Below are 24,256 nucleotides of genomic sequence, written 5' to 3' on the forward strand. Positions count from 1 at the left end.
TTTCCCAAATGGGGTTCACAATGTACATTGGAGGAACAATGGATATGGAATCTCCATTTTACAGATGAGAAAACTGAGGCACCGAGAACTTAAATGACTTGCCCACGGTCACAGAGCAGGCAAGTGGCAGAGTTGGGATTAGAACCCAGGTCTTCTGACTCTCAGGCCCATGCTCTTTCCACGAGGCCATGGTGCTTTATGATAGAATTAGTAGACATCATTCCTGACTTCATGATCATGATGGGGTACGTGCAAACCTTCAAATTCTCTCTTTTGGGTTACAGTTGATGGTCCAATTTTTAACAGGTCCAACTCACTTGAGGGACCCCAGAAAAGTATCTAAATTCAGCTCCTCTCATGGAACTCCTAATAGATGACTTGTTTGTCTCAATAAAACCCAGATCTAATGTCCTATGTCAGAGTGGAACTAGTCGAAAGCTTTCGCTTTCAGACTGTTGCTTCCATTTTTGCAGGTAAAAAAACCTTTGTGTGAGCTTCTCGATGTGTTGAATCCCTGTCTCAATGAGAGACACACACAGTAACCACTTAAGAAATACAATTTTTTATTTAAAAAAAGACTCCATCATCTCTTGAACAGGACTCTTATATAGGTTTTCCCACTGACAGAAGAGCATGCACTTGAGTTTCTTTTCTGATTGGAATGACGGGATGTGCTGAGAAACCTCTGCTCACTCTACAGACAGCATTGAGAGATAAGAGAATCCCACAGGGGAACCAGTCTGTGGCCTTGGACCCAAACTTTTGCATGGGCCTGGGAGTCTGAAGGACCTGGGTTCTAATCCCAGCTCAGCCACTTGTCTGCTGGGTGACCTTGAGCAAGTCACTTGACTTCTCTGTGCCTTAGTTACCTCATCTGGAAAACGGGGATTAAGATTGTGAGACCCATGTGGGACTGGACCTGTGTCCAACCCAATTACCTTGTATCTACACCAGTGCTACTTAACAGATAATACTATTACTATTATTATTATTTTATTATTACAACTGTATCCCCATCCACATCTAATGCCTAAGTTGAATAGGTCACCTCTTATACTATAAACTCTCCGAGGGCAGGGAATATGTCTACCAACTCTTTTATATTGTACTCAATGCTTAGTACAGTGCTCTGCACAGAGTAAATGCTCAGTAAATACAATTGACTGACTGCCCACCCACCACAAAACCACAATTCACATTTTACAGTGGATTAGAACTTTAGTCTATGATTCCCCTGTTGTTTTCAGTACTGACATGAAGAAAGAAAAAATAACACATATGGAATTATAAAGTAATACCAGCCATTAATTTATCAGAAAAAAAATGCTTGTAAATTATACATCATGCTGTACTGTCAGTTTTAGAAAATGTGTTTGTCTAGATTTAATGTTTTCCTTGAGTCACAAATGATAGATATTCATTTTGAAGCGTAGGTATAACCGCTTTCTATAGCATTCAATGTTCATGTTAAAATATTTACAACACCTGAGGATAAACAATGTGTTGGCAATGTGTGTCGAGAACAATTGAGAACATCTCTTGGTATCATCTCTTAAGCTAGTTGAGGATCTGCACTTGGAAATCTAATTTTGAGCTGCAGAAAACAGTAAAATGTAATTAGATTTACATCAGAGCTGAAAGCCCAAAAGACTATCACATTATCATATTAAGGAAACCCTCTGTGAACATGGTGATATTGGTTTCTAGGCGGTTCCGTCAAACAGATGACATTTAGAGAAAGTTGCAATTGCTAATGGCAAAGTAACTTATGCATCATAATCAGCGCATAGTTAAAGCTTGGTAACTAAATCAAATTACCATAGTTCTTTGAGTACATCAACTCCTAGTTTTGATTGAGAAGGGCAAGACGATAAATAAAACAGGAGAAAAAACAAAATGCAGAGTGGCTTGCGTTTAAGGCCCTGTCATAGAAGATAGTGTCTCAGTCTGTCAATCAGTGGTATTTACTGAACACTCACTGAATCCAGAACACTTTATTAAGCACTTAGGAGAGTACAATACAGTTGGTAGCCATGTTCCTCCATCCTCAGGGAGCTTAAACTCTAGAGTGGGGGACAGACATTAAATAAATAATCTATAAATACATACAGAAATGCTGTAGGTTTGAGGGTGGTTACAAATGCATAGGTGACAAAGAGAGGGAATAGGGGAAAAGATGGTTTAATTCGGAAGGCTTCTTGGAGGAAATGTGATTTTAATAAGGCTTTGAAGGTGGGGAGAGTGATGGTCTGTTGTATATGGAGAGGAAGAGAGTTGTGGGCCAGAAAGAAGATGTGGGCAAGGGGTTGGCAGAGAGATACATAAGATCAAGTTAGGTACAAATTTCAAAGCTCCTCAAACTCACTTTTTACAACTTATTTTAGAAAGGTATGATTTTTTATAAGGAAATATTGAGCCCAAATCTCTATAATTCCTTCAGATTTCAAGGTAGAAAATATAGCAGCAAGTAATAATAATAATGATGGTATTTGTTAAGCACTTTATATGTGCCAAGCACTGTTCTAAACACTGGGGGAGATACAAGGTTATCAGACTGTCCCAGGTGGGGCTCACAGTCTTAATTGCCATTTTACAGATGAGGTAACTGAGGCACGGAGAAGTGAAGTGACTTGCCCAAAGTCACATATCTGACAAGGGGTGGAGTGGGATTAGAACCCACAACCTCTGACTGCCAAGCACTGCTCTTTCCTTTAAGCCATGCTGCTTCTCTAGTAATGCCTCAAGCTTACACTGGTGACTCCTCCTCTATTGTTCATCATCTTCCTGAATGTGAAAAATACTAAATGGGGACATTTTCTTGACCATCTGTGCCTTCAGGAGATGCAACATCCACAATTAGGGAATGTACTTAATAATAATAATGGTATTTGTTAAGCACATGCTATGTGCCAGTCACTGTACTAAGCACTGGGGTGGATACAAGCAAATCAGGTTGATCACAGTCCCTGTCCCACATGGGGTTCACAGTCTTAACCCCATTTTACAGATGAGGTAACAGGCACAGAGAAGTGAAGTGATTTGTCCAAGGTCACACAGCAGACAAGTGGCAGAGCTGGAATTAGAACCCAGGTACTTCTGATGCTCAGGCCCCTGATCTATCCACTGGGTTATGCTGCTTCTCATTTAGATAGGTGAGTTCCACATTTGTTTCCACTTAACCAATCAAGGCTCTTTGGAGAAGTGGCTCTGAATTAAGAGAGGAGGAATGGCACAGATGTTCTTTCTCCTCATACTAACATCCTTAATGAGGAGCCATTTTGCAAAACTGATGTCACCTGGGACCCAAGGCTATAGTAATACTGTTTTTTCAGAGCACAGTAATCCAGCCCCTAAAAGTAATAAATAAGCTTTCAAACTATAAAACTGGTCATCTATTCTCATTACCCCATGTGTGTATTATTCTAATTAATATCACCTGCTTGAGAAGAAAATAGATAATTTTATAATTAAGGCAAAGCGGGAGCAGTAAATTCATCAGGGAGATGGTGCTTAAATTAAGATGTGGGCTTTGCTATCACCTGTTTTATATTCTGCTACAAAGCAGTCAGGCTTTTCTAAATGGGGTGAGGCTTTATTGTATTTTTGATGAGCTTTCTATGTATCTAAAACATCCAGAGGATCCTGTTGAAGGGTGGTAAGGAAACGGCAGAGCAGGAAAGGAGGAAATACATTTCCCAGGATGCAAGGGTCCTCACACCTGTATTCTTTCCACCACAATTAAGAGATCGTGCTGGATAGAGCTACCCTCACTGACTTCTTTTGGTGTGTGGGGAGGAAGTCCTCTTTCTCCTCCTTTTTTAGTGTTGGAGGGAGTTTGTTTTTATTCATCTATCTCTGAAGAACTGGCACCTCACAGGTAAGCCTATAATCTTGAATTAAGCTGAGGAGAGCATAGGCCAGGGAAATGGAGGTTGATGATTAAATTGTGGGCAAGGAATGTGTCTACCAACTCTGTTATATTGCACTCTCCCAAGTGTTTAATATAATGCTTTAAACACAGTAAGTGCTCAATAAGTATGATCTATTTTGGAAGGTGTCTTGTAAATCTTAGTTTGTGGTTTTAAATATTGGAATTTATTTCCTTGCTTTTCAGCTTTATCTCTGATTAAAATATGTGGGGGTAGGTAAGTGTTATCACAGTTATTTAGTTCTGCAAAATATTAAGACAGGTTTCCTCTTCTGATACTGGCCAGGTCTCCTCATCGCTCTTATCCCTTTTGAAGGGCTAGTTTGGTGTAGGGCTTCTAGTGTTTATTACTCTAAGCCATTTTAACAGAAGTGGCTCCTAACAAGTGTTGGAAACTTAAAATAAACCTGGAAGATGTTTTAATAAAGTAGATTTTTCTTAAGAATTATAAAAACCATTTCAATATAATGCCATTTTAAGTTGAATGGACTGGGGAGTCTAATGGGAAGTCACTTTCACAAGCTCTCTGTTTCAACTCCCAAGATCTTTACTGAGAGTTCATCTCTTACATAGTCATACACAATGTCAACCTTAAAATGGAGGCAAAATGCCATGGCTGAGTGTAACATGGACATTCAAACCTATCTCTTGACATACAAAAAATAATTTTGAATGTGAGTTGAGGACAGGGTATTTTTGAAAGAAAAATAATTGCCAACTGGCTATGAGTGGCTCAGATTGTTTCAAGTTTTTGTTACCTCTATATAAGTGGCCCCAAGCACTCTAAAATTAATTCAGCTCATAAAAATTCCATAAGAATCTAAAATCAGCTGAAAGTAATGAATTACAGATTAATACAGATTATCCTTAATTTGCATCTAGAAAATAGGTGTGTTTCTGCATTAACTTTTCAGGGACACTAATAACACAGTTGCCGCCTTTCTGCTTTCCTAAAATATAATGAAAACAAAGGAAAAAGGTTACGACACACCATTAAGGCTTGGAAAAGTAAAATCCAAGTTCCTAATAAATGCTACAGCTGAGGGAATTCTAGAGCTTCAGGAAAGATTTGGTTACCATCCTGTAAGGAAAGCCTTTCTACTAAGTGCTATACTGGAAGCTAGTTTTTATATATCTATGGAAATATATTATCTCTCTCCCTGTGAAAACAAAACAGATACGATGATGGGTGAGAACTAATATATTGACTTATAAGGATGACCAGGAACCATGCAAGGGTGTCCTTTAGGCAGACAGGAGTTAATCAAAAGCCATGCTATATAGAAGGTATGGTAAGAGAAGCAGTGTGGCCCAGTACATACAGCACAGACCTGGGAGTCAGCATGGCTTGGGTTCTAGTCCCAGCTTTGCCACCTGTCTGCTGTGTGACCTTGGGAGAGTTATTTCACTTCTCTGTGCTTGAGTTACCTCATCTGTGAAATGAGGATTGAGACTATAAGCCCCACGTGGGACATGGACTGTGTCCAACCTGATTAGCGTATATCTATCCCAACACTTAGAACAGTGCCTGGCATATAGTAAGCACTTAATAAATACCATAAAAAAGCAATCGCAAGGGGAAAATAGCTGATAATTTTCAAGTAATATAAAAATTACACCAAGATCAGTTTGCCACCCACCTTTTCATTTAACGGAAGATGAGGCCCCTCTATTGCACTCCTAAGAAATATGTGGGTTCAGTATTTTTAAAGGGCTTTTACCTCATGTAGATGTGGCTCATATTGCCATAGAAAGTGGTAGTCTCAAATGATGCCAATTCAATCAAAAACAAATTTTTTATTGAGTCTTTACTGTGTGCAGAGCACTGTAGTAAGTGTGAGGAAGAGTACAATACAATCAAGTTGTTATAGTCCCTGTCCACAATGAGCTTACAGTGTAGAGGAGAAGATAGACAGACATCAATAGAAATAAATTACAGATATCTACATAAGTGTGGAGCTGAAGGAGGGGTGAATAAATGGGGCAAATCCAAGCACAAGGATAGAATCAGTTAATAGTAGCTATTCATTCATTCAATTATATTTATTGAGCACTTACTGTGTGCAGAGGACTGTACTAAGCACTTGAGTGCTTGCTGCAAGCTAAGTACTGTACTAACACTTCGTAGAGTTAAAAAAAAAGGAAGCAAGATGCATGTTCCCTGCCCGGGAGGAATTTACAGTAGGAGAAACAAACAAAAATCAATCAATCAATCAATCAATCGTTTTTATTGAGCGCTTACTGTGTGCAGAGCACTGTACTAAGTGCTTGGGAAATGCAAGTTGGCAACATAAAATCATGGGCAAATAGTGGAAACTGGAGGAAGAAAAAGGATATAGCAGGTGGTACTGCCAATATCAGGATGAACTAGCCAAATAAGAGAAGTATTGTGGCTCAGTGGACAGAGCACAGGCCTGGGAGTCAGGCTTGCTTCTAATCCCAGCTCCGCCACCTATGTTCTGTGTGACTTTGGGCAAGTCACTTCACTTCTCTGGGCCTCCGTTATCTCATCTGTGAAATGGGAAGTGAGACTGTGAGCTCCACGTGGGACAGGGACTGTGTCCACCCTAATTAACCTTTATCTACCCCAGTGCTGAGAACAGTGCTTGGCACACAGTAAGTGCTTAACAAGCACCATAATTATGAAATAATTGAATATACAAATGATGGACCCCTCGTTTTTCCCCAACTATTGATACTGTTTTCAAATTAACCACCTCGCTATTTCAGCAGAATTATCGCTCACTTTCTGGATGCCATTCACTAGTACTTTGGACTGTTTTCTCTAATTTGATAAATGTTGGACAAGATCACTGTGGGGAATTGTTTTCAGGCATCTCTCAAGATCACATCTCTGGGATTTAGCTTTGTCCCAACATTTCAGATATAAAAATATATAGTCCTAACTGTTTAAATGAGGTCTTCATCTACTTATAATACTCTAACTTTGAATAGAAAACTTGCTTACTGAACTCCATACACCCACACTGAAAAAATCAACTCTTTTAGAAAGAAAGGAAGCACAGCTTGCCGTGTTATCTGTCTGCTTCATGATTTTACTTATATTATTACTCGAATCCTTCAGAACACTAAAATAGGAGCATTCAATTTGATTTCCTGACAGGCATCAAATCCATCTAAGGAAGAATGGCATTATAATGTCGCTGACAGCATTATGAAAACTGTCAGAAACATAAATGATCCTGATATTCTTGATGTCAAAGCATTTCATTACCATACCCCTTGCATGACAAGCTTGCATTGTTCCAAATCAAGATCTTAAAATTCATGCAGAAGCCAGGGTTAATAAACATGAAATATTATTCCCAATTACAAAACAGGCACTTAGATCAGCAATCTGTGAGTCTTCTTAAATGCTGCCTCTGTGATGTGCTGAAGGCATATTATTCATTTTCATTTAAATGCCTCACTATTGGGGAAATTAGATGAAATGATGTTTATAATATATTCATAAATATGCATTTTCAATATGCAAAGCCAGATAATTACATTATTCTAACACCTGCCCCATACTTGGGCACCTGTAAATTATTTCAGGGTCAAAAAAAGTTAAATGCTAACTATTACAAAGATATCTCTTTCATTTAAAGCTTTTGTGTCCCAAATTATGGACAGCTTTAGGCAGAAATGATGCCAGTGAGAAAATCAGGAAGCCACTTCTCACCACACGTACATCTACCAATTTTTGTGCATAGGTATTCTAGGTCAATAACTAAAAATAGAGGGGGAAAATCACAATCTTAACTACTAAAGTACCTACTTTGTGCAGTTTGTAAGCACTTAGAACAGTGCTCAAATACCAGCAGTTAGAGAAAGAGCTATAACACCGTCTCTCCCTTTAAGAATGAGGGGGAAACAAGGAGTTCTGTAGTTATCATATTTTTTCTTTTTTTATGGTATTTGACAAGCACTTACTATGTGTCAGGCACTGTACTAACCCCTGGAGTAGGTAGAAGCTAATCAGATTAGACATAGTCTATGTCCCGCTTGGGGGTCACAGTCTAAACTCCCGTTTTCCAGATGAGGCAACTGAGGCACAGAGAAGTGAAGTGACTTGTCCAGGGTCACACAACGGACAAGTTGCAGAGCTGGCATTAGAACCCAGGTCCTGCTGACTCCCACCTCCGAATTCTATCGGAGGATTTCTTCATTCCCTTTCTCACTAATCAATGCTAAGTTTTTGTTTCTATAAAAAGGGTAAAATGAGAACCTTCGCTGTGCTGTCACACTTTTATTTAATTCCATGCATTGAATATGGGCTTGTCACCAGAGGTATGAAGTAAAGGTTAGCAATCGTCTAAGATATTCAACTAGACGAATGATTTTTAGGAGAAATCCTGCTGGATACAAAGGCCTGATGCTTTTGAGAATCGAGGATAAATCTCGTCCAGTTCATTAGCGTGCTATTCTTACCCTCAGCAATCTGCAGTCGGGTTTGGATGTCAAGTTTGGGTGAGAGAGTTTTGGGGTGCACAACAAAATCTCTTGGCTCTTGCTTAGCTCTCCCTCCTGGAACGACACCCGTAAGCAGCACCTCCATTCTTTCCTCCACACGCCTTCTGGCCTTGCAAGATATGATGGCTAGAAAAGATGAAAGAGACTTTATCACATGAATTCAATGTTTTGGTTTAGCCGATCATCACAAGTTACCCAGTGGCACTAATCCTTACCACTAAGGACGCTGTTTTACAGTGGCATTGGGGGCTGTTTGGATTGGGAAAAGATTCAGGATAACTGAGATGACTGAATCTAGGGAAAAGTACCCTGTTTTCAGGCAATTAGGGTGTGTCAATAAACCCTCCAATCTATCAATGATATTTGTTGAAGACCTACAGTGTGCAGAGCACTGTAGTAAGCACTTAGGAGAGTGCGTTACAACAGAGTTGGTAGGCATGTTCCCTGCCCACAGTGAGTTCAACAGTTTTGAGGAACCGAGAGAAAATCTTTGAAAATATAGAATTGATATTTTCTCCATTTTTAAATTGCAAATACGTTTCAGGCAGAAGTCATCTTAGAGTCTGTTTTTAATTTCTGAAAAATAAAAAAGTAAATATCTAATCGGGCCAGAAGTTATGATTGAATATACAGTTACTTTAATGGACGTCTCTTGTGTGGCAATCGTTTGGTAATCTTTTCCGGAATTTAGGATGACTGCTTCAAAATGTATTTCATTCGTGGCGTTATGTGACCAGTTAAACATCTGAAATTGGCAGTTTCTCAAATCTCAGAAGTGGAGATTCCAGCAGAACAGTTTCTAATAACTGTAATACTTGTTAAACACTGACTTTGGGCTAACCACTGTTGTAAGCACTGGGATACATGTAAGATGATCAAGTTGGACACAGTCCATGTCCCACAGGGGGGCTCATAGTCTAAACAGGAGAGAGAACAGGTTCTTGTTTTACATTATGAGGAAACTGAGACCCAGTGAAGTGGCTTGCCTAAAGTTACAGAGCAGGCATTAAAACCCAGCTCTTCTGAATCCCAGGTCCATACTTCTTCCAGTAAGCCACACTGCTTCTCTGGGTTCACTAGGTTATTAATTTAAAGTAGCACAGTTTCTTCTGAGCTCATTTTTCTGCCCCTCCCACTGCTGTAGAATTTCAAAACTGAGTCTGTGGAGCAGTTTTCTCCTACGGATTATATCTTCGTAGGCAACAGTCTACTACAAAGTGGTTTCATTTTAATCGTGGGAAGATGTTTGAAATGTCTTTTTTCTGACCTTCCCTCAAATATATACGGAATGGAGTCAGGCAAGGAAAACTTGCTTTAGGCATCCAGATTCAAATATCAGGAACTGGTGGGTTACACGGAGTTGATTTTGGAAAACTGTCATCTTAATCATGGTAATGGATTCTTGTTTAAGAACACAACTGTTAGATTGTTTAAGGATGATTTCTCTCTTGGCAGTTTTATTCCAGTCCCTTTCCCCTGATGGGTGGGGGGAGAAGAGATGCAACACGTCTATTTTTCAAGTCAGACATTTCATTTGGAAATTTGAAGGGCATTTACATTTGATAGCTCTACACGACATCACTAGTCGCTTAAGAATGTTATATTTCCTCATTTCTTTGATGTATGATTAATAAAGTTCAATGTCTGCCATGCAAGAAGCATATTTTACTTTTTAAGGGCATATAGCCTGATTAGAAAAAACTTTGAAACATGGAACCTTTTTTGTAACCTCTCTTTATTGTATAATGTAAAATATGGATCATGGGGGGTGGGAAAAGGACTTTATAAACAATCTAATGCAAATCTAGGCTTGAAGTGATTGTATACCCTTTAAATATGCATTTAATAACCTCAACAAAGTGAATTAAATAATAATTGTATCTGAGCTCACTAGATATCAAGCACTGTTCTAAGCACTAGGGTGAATACAAGAAAATCAGATTGGACACAGTCCCTGTCCCTACAGTCTAAGTAGGAGGAGATGAGGAAATGTTACAGATGAGGAAACTGATGGACAGAGAAGTGAAGTGACTTACCCAACAGCAGACCAGTGGTGGAACTGGGATTAGAACCCACGTCCTCTGAGTCCCAGGCCTATGGTCTTTCCACTAGGCGATGCTGGTTCCTAGCTTGAAGAAGCTAAACTTGTTCTCATTCTCCTTTCCCACCTCCCCTCTGCTTCTGGGAGCCATGATGGTGGGTTGCAAAGATAGTGAAAGTTCTATTTGTAAGCTCCTTGTGGGGTGGGAATGTGTCTACCAACTCTGTTGTACTGTCACAAGCACTTAGCACAGTGCTTTGCACTCAGCAAGCGCTCAACAAACATCACTGATTTATTGTTACCTCACTTATCAGGACCTCAGTTTCCTCAACTGAAAAACAGAGATTCAAAACCTGTTCTCCCTCCTACGTTAGACCATGAACCCCATGTGCGACAAGGACTGTGTCCCACTGAATAACTTGTATCTACCCAGTGCTTAGGACATTGTTTGGCACACAGTAAGCACTTAACAAGTACCATCCAATAAAATAATAATTCTAGCACGAGGGGTTGAGCTGATGGGGGCCTTTAGGATCTTGCGAGGGCTGAGGAGGGGGGTTCATCTGCATATTGCCACTAGACATTGTGACTCTAACTCCCATTCCCTGCAGAGTGGAAAGCAGGTGGAAGGGAAGAGTTGCCCTTCCCAACTTCTAGAATTACGGGAAGGATGTGACTGTTTGAATTATGAATGGTCTTGCATGCAGCTTTGAGGCGCTTAATGACACTTCCCTCCCAGCAATAATATATAGCAAAAACTCTATTGGTCTTACTGAACTGTTGTTAGAGGAAGTACGAGTTATTCCTAGTGACAGGGAATCTTTCCTTTATGAAATTTAATGCCGCTCTGGGCCACCAAATTTATTCTTTTACCTTTCCAAAGTCAATGGCTCTGAGCTGTTAACTGCAAAAGCAGAGAAAAACATACTTGGGGATGATTTTGAGGGCGGAGCTTCAGGGATTCCATGAATAGGGTAGATCCAACGTATTCCACGGATTTCTCCATTCCTGGCTCTCGTGATGCTATTTGGAAATTCAAACAATCTATATTGTAGTAGGTGTAGTATCTGAGGACCCTGTCTTGGATATTTGGGATGTACAGAAAATTGAAATAACTCGTTCGCTGCACATAAGCTGCTTATACTCTAATGGGGGAGACTAAAGCATAAAAATATCTGCAGAGTGGACAAATTTAAACGAATTGAGTAGACATATAAATCCAAGCGCTAAGGAGAGGGGGTAAATAAATTATGAAAGGTCAGAGTTGGCTGAAGAAATGATGTGGCTTGAGAGGGTGGTGGAGGAGAGGAGAGCAGTGGTTGGGAAAGGGTAACATTGCAAAAACCGGAAGGAAATGGCTGGGAAAAAGAGCATGCATAAAGATGGGCAAACAGCTTTCCCTTTTTGTCTGCCAACTCAGTACTGCACAATGCTCTGCACATAGTAAGTGCTCAATAAATCCCATTAATGACGCTAACCAGTTGGAAGAGAACAAGGGTGAAATCAAATACTTAGTGAAGTGCCATGAGTAGTGGGGATTCGATGGGTTTTGAGGGAGTTTTGTCTTTGTTTTTGTGGTATAAGTGCTTACTGTGAGACAGGCACTCTACTTAGCACTGGGTTCTTGTCTTCCTCAAGTTGTCTCTGACCCATAGCGACTCCTTGGGAGAATCTCTCAGAACGCCCCATGTCCATCTGCAGTCGTTCTAGTACTGAGGTGCAAGATAATCAAGTTGGACACAGTCCATGTCCCACATGGAGCTCACGATCTTTATCCCCACTTTCCAGAGGAGGTAACTGAGGCACAGTTAAGCTGGGGAATTCATGGCGAGGGGGGTGGGGTGAGGGGGAGAGAAGAAATGGGAAATTCTCCAAGGCTGCAGTAGTGAGTGGAGCTCTCAGGATGAGGGGAAATTAGGGAAGATGGGAATATGGAGAGAAGGGCAGGGAAAGTTTCAACTGTTAGCCTGATTGGCTGAACATTATACTTATTTGTAAATTACTGACTTTTGAGAAGCAACATGGCCTAATTGGGTGTGGGGGGCGGGGGGAGCAAGGACCTGGCTTCTAATCTCGGCTCTGTAACTTGCCCGCTGTGACCCTGTGACCCTAATTTCTCCATGCCTCAGTTTCCTTATCTGTAAAATCAGGATTAAATACATGTCCTCCCTCCCTCTTAGACTGTGAGCCCCAGGTGGGACAGGAACTCTGTCCAGTCTGCCTATAACTGTGTCTACCCTGATGCTTCGCACATAGTAAACTCTTAACAAATGCCGCTATTATTATTGATAAAGCTTTCATAAATGAGCATAAGGGGATGGAGGCAGCCCTGATCATAGAACCAGCGTGGCTCAGTGGAAAGAGCAGGGGCTTTGGAGTTAGAGGTCATGGGTTCAAATCCCGGCTCCACCACTTGTCAGCCGTGTGACTTTGGGCAAGTCACTTAACTTCTCTGTGCCTCAGTTACCTCATCTGTAAAATGGGGATTAAGACTGTGAGCCCCACATGGGCCAACCTGGTCACCTTGTAACCTCCCCAGTGCTTAGAATAGTGCTTTGCACATAGTAAGTGCTTAATAAATGTCATCATTATATGGCAACAGGGCAAAAACAAGGGATTAGCGTTATCCTGAGCAGTAGGTTCCCAGAAGTTATGGGGAGGGCCTATGGCTTCTTCCTCAGTGGCAAAAGCCAGTTACACCAAACATTAGCCATATCAGACTGAGGCAACGTGGATTTGTTTCAGAAAGGCGAGACTTCTTCTCTTTAGCCCCAGTATCTACATTATTCATTCATTCATTCATTCAATCGTAGTTTTTGAGCCGCTTACTGTGTGCAGAGCACTGTACTAAGCGCTTGGGAAGTACAAATTGGCAACATATAGAGATGGTCCCTACCCAACAACAGGCTCACAGTCTAGAAGAGGGAGACAGACAACAAAACAAAACCTGTGGACAGGTGTCAAGTCATCAGAATAAATAGAATAAAGTTAGATGCATATCATTAACAAAATAAATAGAACAGTAAATATATCTCAATCTCTCGTTTGCTTGGTTATAATCCAGTCAGAGAACCCCATCTGTCTCCACTGATGAGAAGTAGCTTTTTGTAATGGTTAGAGCATGGGCCTGGGAGTCAGAAGACCGTGGGTTCTAATCCCAGCTCCGCCGCTTGTCTGCTGTCTGACCTTGGGCATATCACTTCACTGGGCCTCAGTTCCCTCATCTGTAAAATGGGGATTAAGACTGCGAGCCTCGTGTGGGATAGGGACCATCCAACCTGATTTGCTTGTATCCACCTCAGCGCTTAGAACAGTGCCTGGCACATAGTAAGCTCTTAACAAATACCATCATTATCATTATTATTTCACTGTTGACTTTGCTTGTGCCTGATTTGATCTGAAAGTCGACTGTGGAGATCAAATTCACTCATCCTTTGCCTTTCCGCCCCAGCCCTGCATAGTCCTTTTTCTAATACTGGAAGTTTGTGAGAGGTTTCCTTTTTTAAACGTAATACATGGAAACAGTCCTAATAGAATGAATATTTTTCCATTACTTTATGAAAAATTACCTCTTCATTTCTGTGTTCAATTCAGCAAGATTGCTATAAGGCCAGTTTTCACCATTGGCCTTCACCATATGGACGACCACTAGCGCTTCGTATAATTTCATAATGTCAGGTTTAAAGAGGACTGGGATATCCAACTTCCCTCTAGGAGATAATGGGATTCCTGTAAAAGACATTATCTTTTGTTACCAAAGTGGTGAAAATTCATAGAATAAAAGCTATTTGGGGAGATAACTAATAGGATTCATGGCTTTCTCAAAGTTTTAAATTGGAAAATAAATCTCACGATTACGCCTTCAAAATACTTTATGAACAGGTACTTTAGAAAGCATTTTAAATCTTTTAGAAATGAAACTTACCAAAGCTCAAGTTCTAAACTAACAGAGGGTTCATTTGAATCCCTCAGAGCCAGTGAAACTGAAGCAGAGCAATTCCAACCTGTAGTAAAAGCAGTGACTTCCATGATGACTTTTCCCACCCTGGGGAACATCCGAGGTCACTTCACTTCTCTTGGTTTTGAGAAAAGTGTTGTTTAGGAGGGGTCCCTCATCTCCCTGACTATCAGCACCTTCTCCCACTCTGGGGCTGAGAAAGAGGGATAGAAATGGAATCGGGCAAGGGCAGAGGTGGAAAAAGCTGGGAAAGGGAGCATAAAATGCCATTGTAAGCTTCACAACTCCCCTCCAACAATGAGGCCTTTGGGTGGAGGGAGAAAGAGAGATTTGCTAAAGCCCCTAATCTGGAAGGTGGTATTTTTAATGTCTGTAATTTAATTTTTTTATGGTACTTGTTATGTGCCAGGTACTGTACTAAGTGCTGGGGTAGATCCAAGCTAATCAGATGGGGACACAGTCCTTGTTTTTTTTTATGGCATTTATTAAGCACTTACTATGTGCAAAGCACTGTTCTAAGTGCTGAACACTGTTATAATAATAATAATGGCATTTATTAAGCACTTACTATGTGCAAAGTATGTTCTAAGTTGTTTCACATGAGGCCCTCCACACTTACCCCCATTTTAGAGGTGAGGTAACTGGGGCCCAGAGAATTAAGCAACTTGCCCAAGGTCACCTGGTAAACAAGTGGCAGAGCCCCGACTAGAACCCAGGCCCAATCACCTTCCACTAGGCCACACTGCTTGTCACAGAGAAACCGAGCTTCAGGATATGGAGACTGCTACCCCTTCTTTCTAAGGCTGAGAAGCAGCATGGCCTAGTGGATAAAGCACAGGCCTAGGAGTCAGAAGGACCTGGGTTCTAATTCCAGCTCTGTCACTAGTCTGCTGAGTGACCTTGGACAAGTCACTTCACTTCTATGCCTCAGTTACCTCATCTGTTAAATGGGAATTGAGACTGTGAGTCCCATGTGGGACAGGGACTGTGTCCAACCTGATTTCCTTGTATCTAATCCAGTGCTTATTTCAGTGCCTGGCACTTAGCACTGAACAAATACTTCTTATTATGCTGCTGTCTTATCTTAGATTAGTTTCCCCTTTACCCATGTTATAGCCCTGTTAATGTTTTTCACACTACCCTGTTTTCATCCCTGGAGACCAGTTTCGTATTCCAGTTACCAGAAAGGCTGTCAGTTGTTCTCTGGGCTGGACAAAAGCTCACAGATTTTTGTTGTTGTTTGTTTCATTTGACATCTACATTCTGGGTCAAACCATGACAAAGAGAATCGTGTTGAAGTGGTTGTGGGACTTTATGCCTCTTTGTTACCAGCTGTCAGGTCTAAATTGGCATGGCTATAGTAAGGCACTTCAGATCAGCTGTAGAAGGATCTCAGCTGCAAGCCTAAAATGTGTCCCTGTCAACAAGATTTGCATAGCTTGGGATTGAACTAGCTCTGGAATTCACCAGACAAGTTCGGCTTCCTGGAGAAGCATATCCAAACCCCAGATCAATTTGATGAGGTGTGGGTCAGAGATGGGCAGTGCCTTGAATGAAGCTTTTGCCCATCACAAAGAAAGGCTGTGAAAGGGACTGTTCTCATCCAATCAATTCGACACAGCCATGCTTGAGGGTGCTACGGGGAATCTGACATGAAATTACTGTCTCTGAAAACTCGTCCAATTCTGGAACTACAAGCGGCCAGTGAAAGTTCTGGAACTGCGGGATGGTGTTCCCGGAGAGAAACAAAAAAGGTGTATTTTTCAGAACAGGCGCAATCCTCAAAGCAAATGATAATTTGCTGAAGGCTGAAGTGACTGGCAAACTTGAATACTAATGATGGTTTTGTTATGCACTTACTAGGTGCCAAGCACTGTTCTAAATGCTGGAGCGACTCCACACACATCCTACCAACTCTGTTATAGGGTACTCTCCCAAGGGCCTAGTACAGTGCTCTGCACAGAATAAGCACTCAGTGAATACGATTGATCCTAGGCTTTTCTTGGTGAAAGAGTATGTGTTATAATAATAATAATGGCATTTATTAAGCACTTACTATGTGCAAAGCATTGTTATAAGCGCTGGAGAGGTTACAAGGTGATCAGGTTGTCCCACAGGGGGCTCACAGTCTTAATCCCCATTTTACAGATGAGGTAACTGAGGCACAGAGAAGTTAAGTGACCTGCCCAAAGTCACACAGCTGACAATTGGCGGAGCTGGGATTCGAACCCATGACCTCTGACTCCAAAGCCCGGGCTCCTTCCACTGAGCCACGCTGCTTCTCCAATTCAGTGTTGACACTGAATTCTGCTACCTCTGGAGTGTGAGAGCATGGCTGATTGATATTTACTGAGTGCTTATTCTGTGTAGGATATTCTTCTAAGAGCTTGAGAGAGCAATACAACAGAGCTGGAACTAGACAAGGAGCTCACCATCTAGAGAGGGAGACAGACATGTAAAATAAATTCCATATGAGCAAAATAGCAGAGTTTAAGGCTATGTTCTTAAGTGCTGGGGGGGCTGGGGGGAGGTGGTGGTATCAAAGGGTTAGGGGGCCCCTAGCCAAGACCACAGGTAAAGAAGCAGCATGGCCTAGTGGATAGAGCACAGACTTGGGAGTCAGTAGGACCTGGGTTCTAAACCCAGCTTCACCACTTCTTTGCTGTGTGACCTTGGGCAAGTCACTTTGCTTCTCCATGCTGCTGTCCCCTCATCTGTAAAATGGGGATTAAGACTGTGAGCCCCATGTGGGACAGGAACTGTGTCCAACGTGATTAGCTTGTATCTATCCTAGTGTTCAGAACCCTGCTTGCCACATTGTAAGTGCTTAAAAAACGCCATCATTAGCATCGTTATTTATTCTGACTATTCTGTTTGTAAATAGTTTGACATCTCTCTCCCTCTTTTGATTGTAAGCTCCTTTTGGGCAGGAATGCTTCCCATACATTCCTTCTGGCAGTCAGTCATTCGGATTTGAGTGCTTACTGTGCAGAGCACTGGGCTAAATGCTTGGGAGAGTACACTATAACAATAAACAGACACATTCCCTGCAGGGAACAGATCTTTGGCTTCTGTTGTACTCTCCTAGGTGCAGAATTCAGTGGATGTTCAAGAAATACTTCTATTAATAATAGTAATAGTAATTGGGGTGTCATTAGGGATTATCATTAGGGTTATTTAAGGATTTATGTACCAACCACTGTTTTAAGCAGTGGGGTAATGATAATTATGGTCTTAATGATGGGTAGATACACAGTCCCTGTCCCACATGGAATTCAGTCTTGAACCCATTTTACAGATGAATTAACTGAGGCACAGAGAAGTAAAGTGACTTGCCCAAGGTCACACAGCCGACATTCATTCATTCAATTGTATTTATTGAGGGCTTACTGTGTGCAGACCACTGTACTAAGTGCTGGGAAAGTACAATTCAGCAACAGAGACAATGCCTTCCCAATGGGCTCAAACTCTAGAAGTGGGGAGACAGACATCAAAACAAGTAAACAGGCATCAATATAAATAAATAGAATTATAGCTATATACACAGCATTAATAAAATAAAATAATATTAATAATAATATAACAAGTGCTGTGGGGAGAGAAGGTAGAACAGGGAGAGCGAGTGGGGGCGATGGGGTTGGGGGGAAGCAGAGGGAAAAGGGGCCTTAGTCTGGGAAGGCATCCTAGAGGAGATGAGCTTTCATGTGGCAGAGCCAGGATTAGAACCCACATCTTCTGACTCCTCGACCTGTGCTTTTTCCACTAGGCCACGCTGCTTCTCTGTTCTTCTCTGCTTCACTATTACCATTACCATGAGGCTCAGGAGTTACTTCTCAGGCTGTCCAAGGTGGGTAGAATCTGAAGCAATTATAAGGGTAAGAAATAATTTTTGTCTGTCTTGCCTTCTGGTTAATTTTCCTTTTCTCCTTGTCCAGCTCGGAAGATGGTCATGGCTTAGATGCTTAGATGGTATGCCAAGGTCCTAAATACCTGGCTAATGAGGTGGAATAGTGTATTCCCTTTAGGCAGGAAGGTAGCTTTAGTTTGGTTATTTTCTTTCCAACTTCCTTCCCCCAACTCCCCTCCCTTGGATTGTCCTTTGATTACCTCCTGACTCACAGGTAATGGGCTGTAAACATTTATTCTGTGGGTATGGAAGGCCTCATTGGTGTACAAAGTGGCAGAGAGACCAGAATCTGGGCTCTCTGCCACCTGATGGCGAGGGTATGCGGAAAAGTTTTGTTCTCTGGCTATAGGTTGAGCCTCTATGCCATATAACTGGTTCACCGTGTACACAGTGTGGGCTGCCCGGAGACCCTGTGTGAGAGTATGGTGGCTCATGGCAAGCTATCACTGAAATTGGAAAAATAACCCATGCACATCCTTTTCAGCCTCGGGGGCTCCCCTCTGCATCAAACAGGAACTCCTTGCCGTCGACTTTAAAGCACTCAATCAGCTCACTCCCTCCTGTCTCAACTCACTGAAAAGCAGCATGGCCTAGCATGGCTCAAGCACGGGCCTGGGAGTCAGAAGGTCACGGGTTCTAATCCCAGCCCTTCCATGAGCCTGCTGTGTGACCTTGGGCAAGTCACTTTCAGTTCTCTGGGCCTCAGTTCCCTCCTCTGTAAAATGGGGATGGAGACTGCGAGCCCTATGTGGGAGAGGGATTGTGTCCTACCCAGTTTGCTTGTATCCACCCCAGATCTCAGTACAGTGCCTGGTTGGAGCCTAAAATCCCCAGCCTCTGTAGTTCATTTTATTTTTTTAATATGATACTTGAGTGCTTACTATGTTCCAGGCACTGTCCTGAGCAAATCAGGATGGACACATTCTATGTCCCACATGGGCCTCACAGTGTTTGTTCCCACTTTACAGATAATAGAACAAAGGCACAGTGAAGTGAGAAGACTTGCCGAAGGTCATATAGCTGGCAAGTGGCAGAGCCGGGATTAGACCCCAGGTCCTCTGACTCCCAGGCCCGGGCTCTATCCACTAGGCAACATTGCTTCGTGGGTGTAAGATGGGAGGGGAGAATACTACAGGTCTGTAGTTGATCGGACGAGAATATCATCCTGCCAACAAGGTCCATCTCTCCTCTTAGACTGAAAGCTCATTGGTGGGCAGGGAATGTCTGTTTGTTGTACTTTCCCAAGTGCTTAGTACAGTGTTTTGCACACAGTAAGTGCTCAATAAATATGATTGACTGACCTCCTTGGTTTGATTTTTTTTTTTTTAATTCCTCATCTTTCATTGTACAGTATTAAGTGCTTACTATGTTCCAAGCACTGTATTGACCACTGGGGTTGAGTCAAGATTATCAGGTCCCACATGGGGCCCACAGTTTAGTAAGGAGAATAGGTATTGAATCCCCATTTTGCAGATGAGGGAACTGAAGCCCAGAGAAGTTAATTGACTTGACCAAGGACACACAGCAGGTGAATTGCTGAGATGGAATTCGAACTCAGGTCCTCTGACAGCTGCCCTCCTCACAACCTGGGTTCTTTCCACTAGGCTATACCGCCTCACTAGCCAACATACTACCACAGCAATGGAATTCTATGATTGTATTTCTCCCCATGTTGTCAATATTAAAGTTTTGTTTGGTGTATTGTTTACCTGTTGCATGCTGCTAAAATTCCTGTGTTTTCTTTAGATTGATCATGAGTTTGTAATGCCTGGGTTGCTTCAACAAAGTTTGCATGCTTTTAGGGGTTTTATTTCCATAGCTTGATGTCTTCTGTTTGTAGTTACTTTTGAATTATCATCTCTGGAACTTTGGATAATTCTTCAAGTCAATCTGTTGAGTTTCCTAGAGGAGTTTGTAATGCCTGGGTTGCTTCAACAAAGTTTGCATGCTTTAAGGGGTGTTATTTCCATAGCTTGATGTCTTCATCATCATCGTCATCAATCGTATTTATTGAGCGCTTACTATGTGCAGAGCACTGTACTAAGCGCTTGGGAAGTACAAATTGGCAACATATAGAGACAGTCCCTACCCAACAGTGGGCTCACAGTCTAAAAGGGGGAGACAGAGAACAAAACCAAACAACATAACACAACACAACATTACTAACAAAATAATATTATAATATTTGTAGTTACTTTTGAATTATCATCTCTAGAACTTTGGATAATTCTTCAAGTCAATCTGTTGAGTTTCCTAGAGGAGTGGATGTGTATCAGTTTTTTTTTATTATATTATGTGCTTACTCTGGCAACCACTGTATTAAGCACTGGAGTGTTGCACACAGATCTTTTGCCACATCTTCCTGCATGGCAGTGAAGGATAAACTGAATAAGACCAGGCCCACTACACATCCCTGCTTGATTCCTTCGGTGAGGAGAAATAGATAACCTTTGGATCTGCCACGCCATTAATCAGCAGCCCAAAATCTTAATTTACTTCTCAGGACAGACCTATAAGTAGTCTGTATTGCTAGTTACCATTTACTGATACTGTCAGATAAAGTATAGAGATCTCAGTATCACTCCCTGCCTTTCTCCTTCATCTCTAGATTGTAAGCTCTTTGTGGGCAGGGACTGTGTCAGTTTATTGTTGCACTCTTCCAATTGCTTAGTACAGTGTTTTGCACTCAATAAGTACAATTGAATGAATGAATGACATGCTTCACAGCTACTCTACCAAGCTGTGATATAATAATAATAATAATGGTATTTGTTAAATCCTTACTATGTGCCAAGCACTGTTCTGAGTGCTGAAATGAAGCTACATTGTCATCCTAGGAGTATCTGTTAATTGATATCATCAGTCCCTGATATTTAATGAGCACTTGCTGTGTGCAGAGCACTGAACTAGGCATTGAAAGTACAATAAAATCAATAGGTGTGATCCTTGCCCTCAAGGAGCTAACAACCTTGTGGAGTAGACAGACACTAGAATACATTTCAGATAGGAAAGATGGCAGAGAATAAGGATATGTACCTATGTGCCCTGGGGCTGGGGTGAGTGAAAATTGAGAAATGGGCCTCACTAAGCTTTTGGGAGAGTATGATATAAGGGAGTTAGTAGACAATGTTCCCTGCCCAGAAGGAGCTTACAGTATAGATGAGGAGACAGACATAAAATTAGATGAATAAATTCAAATAGGTACAAAAGGGCTGAGGGGTCTTTCCGCTAGGCCTCACTGTTTCTCTGGTAAAGCCTTATTCTTTTCAGTCACACCCAGACCAGAAGAAAAAACTGGGCATCAGTGGCTATCTCTGAATAGAAAATATTCCTGTTATTACTAACAGTTATTTTCTATAATTATTTTTATAACTATTTGTATATGCCACTCCACCTTTCTGTTAGTTTTCCCTTACTCTTCTCAAAGAAGGCTATTATAATTATAAAAAGCGTTATAATTTCTCACTATGCCTCAAATTTCCACAAATACTAACAAAACACTATAGTCTACCCAAAAAGAAACCTGGAGGGGGAAAAAGAAAATCCTGTAGCAGTTTTTCTTCCTAAATTCTGGCTTGCTCAATTTTACTGTAAAATACATTAGTATATTTCAATCCTTAGGGATGTCATATATAATTGCATAAATGGCTGGTCATACTTGAAGATAGTGCTCTCATACCATGTTTTAAGCTTAAATGCTTTTAATTCCTTAATCATGGAGTATGTTCAATCTATGAAGAAACTTTACTTGCCTTATCTTGAAATGAGGTTGGGAATATAAATTTTTTTGAACTTTGTATCCCTCTTAATATTTTTATTACCTCTTATTATCATTCTCAATACATTTATACTGAATTAATTGAAGATAGAAAAGACCCTTTGTATCTAATTTAATACCTATATATTCCCTTGCATGGTAATGAAAGATTATATAGTTTAGTGGGGAAAAGTATCTACTTCGTATTTCAAAGGTCATGAATGCAAATTTTATTAAAGGTTGGATTATACTTTTTTCCTTTCTTTGATAATATTGCCATTTATGGATGAATTCTTAACACATCTGTGGACAAAGAATTGAATTAAGAGAATTCAGCCAAACTCTAGTGGAAAAATATAATTCAACTATATAAAGATATGCTCTCCCTAACCGATGACTCATTAAGGATAATGAAATTGGCTAAAATGAGCGTGAAGCTCGTTTCTCACACATTTTAAGAAGTTAGATCTACTGGAGTATTAATGTTTAAAGAAAATTGAACAAAATATTTCCTGACATAGCTCACACATATATCTGACATGGACAGAATCAGTCCATGTGGGTTATATTTAAGAAAACATTTCACTCAGCTCCACACTCCTAGGATTATGCAGTTTAGTACAGTGTTCCGCAACCTGTAAGTGCTCAATAAAAATGATTGCATTACTCCCAGGGAGCACTTCCCCCTCTAGACTGTAAGCTCCTTGTGGAAAAGGAAGGTGGCAACAAACTCTTTGGAATTATGCTCTCACAGCACATAGTATAGTGCTGTGCACACAGTAAGCACTCAACTGATACCATTGATTAATTACTGCTTATTCAATCATATTGACTGCTTAGCAGAGCACTGTACAAAGCACTCAGGAAAGTACAAAACAACAATCAACAGTGACATTCCCTGCCCTTAGTCTAGAGGGGGAGAGACAAATCAATACAAATAAAATGACAGATATGTACGTAAGTGCTGTGGGGCTGGGTGAGGGGGAAGAGAAAAGGGAGCAAGCTGGGGTAATGCAGAAGGGAGTGGGAGGTGAGGAAAAGTGGGGCTTTGGGAAGGCCTCTTGGAGGAGAGACACCTTCAGTATCAACCTTCAGTAAGGCTTTGAAGGGAGGGAGAGTCATTGTCTGTCAGATTTGAGGAGGGAGGGAGTTCCAGACCAGAGGCAGGATCAATTATGTTGTATTGTACTCTCCCAAACACTTAGAACAACATTCTACAAATCAATCATTTTTGAGTGCTTACTGTGCGCAGAACACAGTACTAAGCACTTGGGAGTGTACAATAATAATAATTATAACAATTATGGGTTCTAATCCCAGCTCTGCCACTTGTCAGCTGTGTGACTTTGGGCAAGTCACTTAACTTCTCTGTGCCTCAGTTACCTCATCTGTAAAATGGGAATTAAGACTGTGAGCCCCATGTGGAACAACCTGATCACTTTGTATCCCCCACAGCACTTAGAACAGTGCTTGGCAGATAGTAAGCACTTAACAAATAGCATCATCATGAGCATTATTATCATTATTATTAATTATGGTATTTAAGCGCTTACTATGTGCCAAGCACTGTTCTAAGTACTGGAGTTGGTAGACATATTCCCTTCCCACAACAAGCTTATGCTCTGATTGAAAAAGACATGTAATTTGGAACTTTTGGAGCATACAAGACTCCTATATTTTTACTTTTTCAAAGGAAAAATAGTAACTTGGCGGGGGTGATTTAGGAACATCTGTAGATATTTTCTCCTTAAAATGGAGTTTAGTTTAGGGTATTTACAAACATTATTTTTGATGGCTCTTTTGATTAAATGTCAGACATGTTTACCCACCAAAATTCTATTTGAAATTTAGAAATTGTATGGAGTTTTAATGGCGATGAGTCCTGTCTTCCCAGAAGCAAATCTTCTCAAGAGAATAAACAAGCAAGACCTTCATTTTAATAAGGGAAATATTGTATCCTGGAAGATTTATTTTAAACACATCAGCGGTATGCCATTTCCATTCCACGCAACACAATCTCTGCAGCAAAGCCATTAGGCACAGCCTAAACCTAACTATCAGAGGAAACAGGAAATAGATGCAGTCAAGCTATGGAAGGTGTTTTTTGGGACAATGTGGCTAAAACCTAAGTTATGCTTGTATTGTTTTTTAATATTTATAACGCACTTACTGTATACCCAGCATTGTAC

At 41.0% G+C, this 24,256-nt stretch overlaps 1 protein-coding gene across 1 annotated transcript in view; it reads right to left on the reverse strand.

The window, feature by feature from the left end:
- CFAP47 (cilia and flagella associated protein 47) overlaps nt 1-24,256 on the reverse strand; it is a 271,714-nt gene that overhangs the window by 26,507 nt on the left and 220,951 nt on the right. The window contains exons 58-60 of the mRNA XM_038760124.1: nt 14,015-14,174; nt 11,374-11,468; nt 8,363-8,530 (exon numbers count right to left, since the gene is read on the reverse strand). Coding sequence (XP_038616052.1) covers nt 8,363-8,530; nt 11,374-11,468; nt 14,015-14,174 — 423 coding nt within the window. The remainder of the gene's footprint in view (nt 1-8,362; nt 8,531-11,373; nt 11,469-14,014; nt 14,175-24,256) is intronic.

The sequence above is a fragment of the Tachyglossus aculeatus genome, chromosome 18 (genome assembly GCF_015852505.1).
Source record: "Tachyglossus aculeatus isolate mTacAcu1 chromosome 18, mTacAcu1.pri, whole genome shotgun sequence".
Lineage (NCBI taxonomy): Eukaryota > Metazoa > Chordata > Mammalia > Monotremata > Tachyglossidae > Tachyglossus > Tachyglossus aculeatus.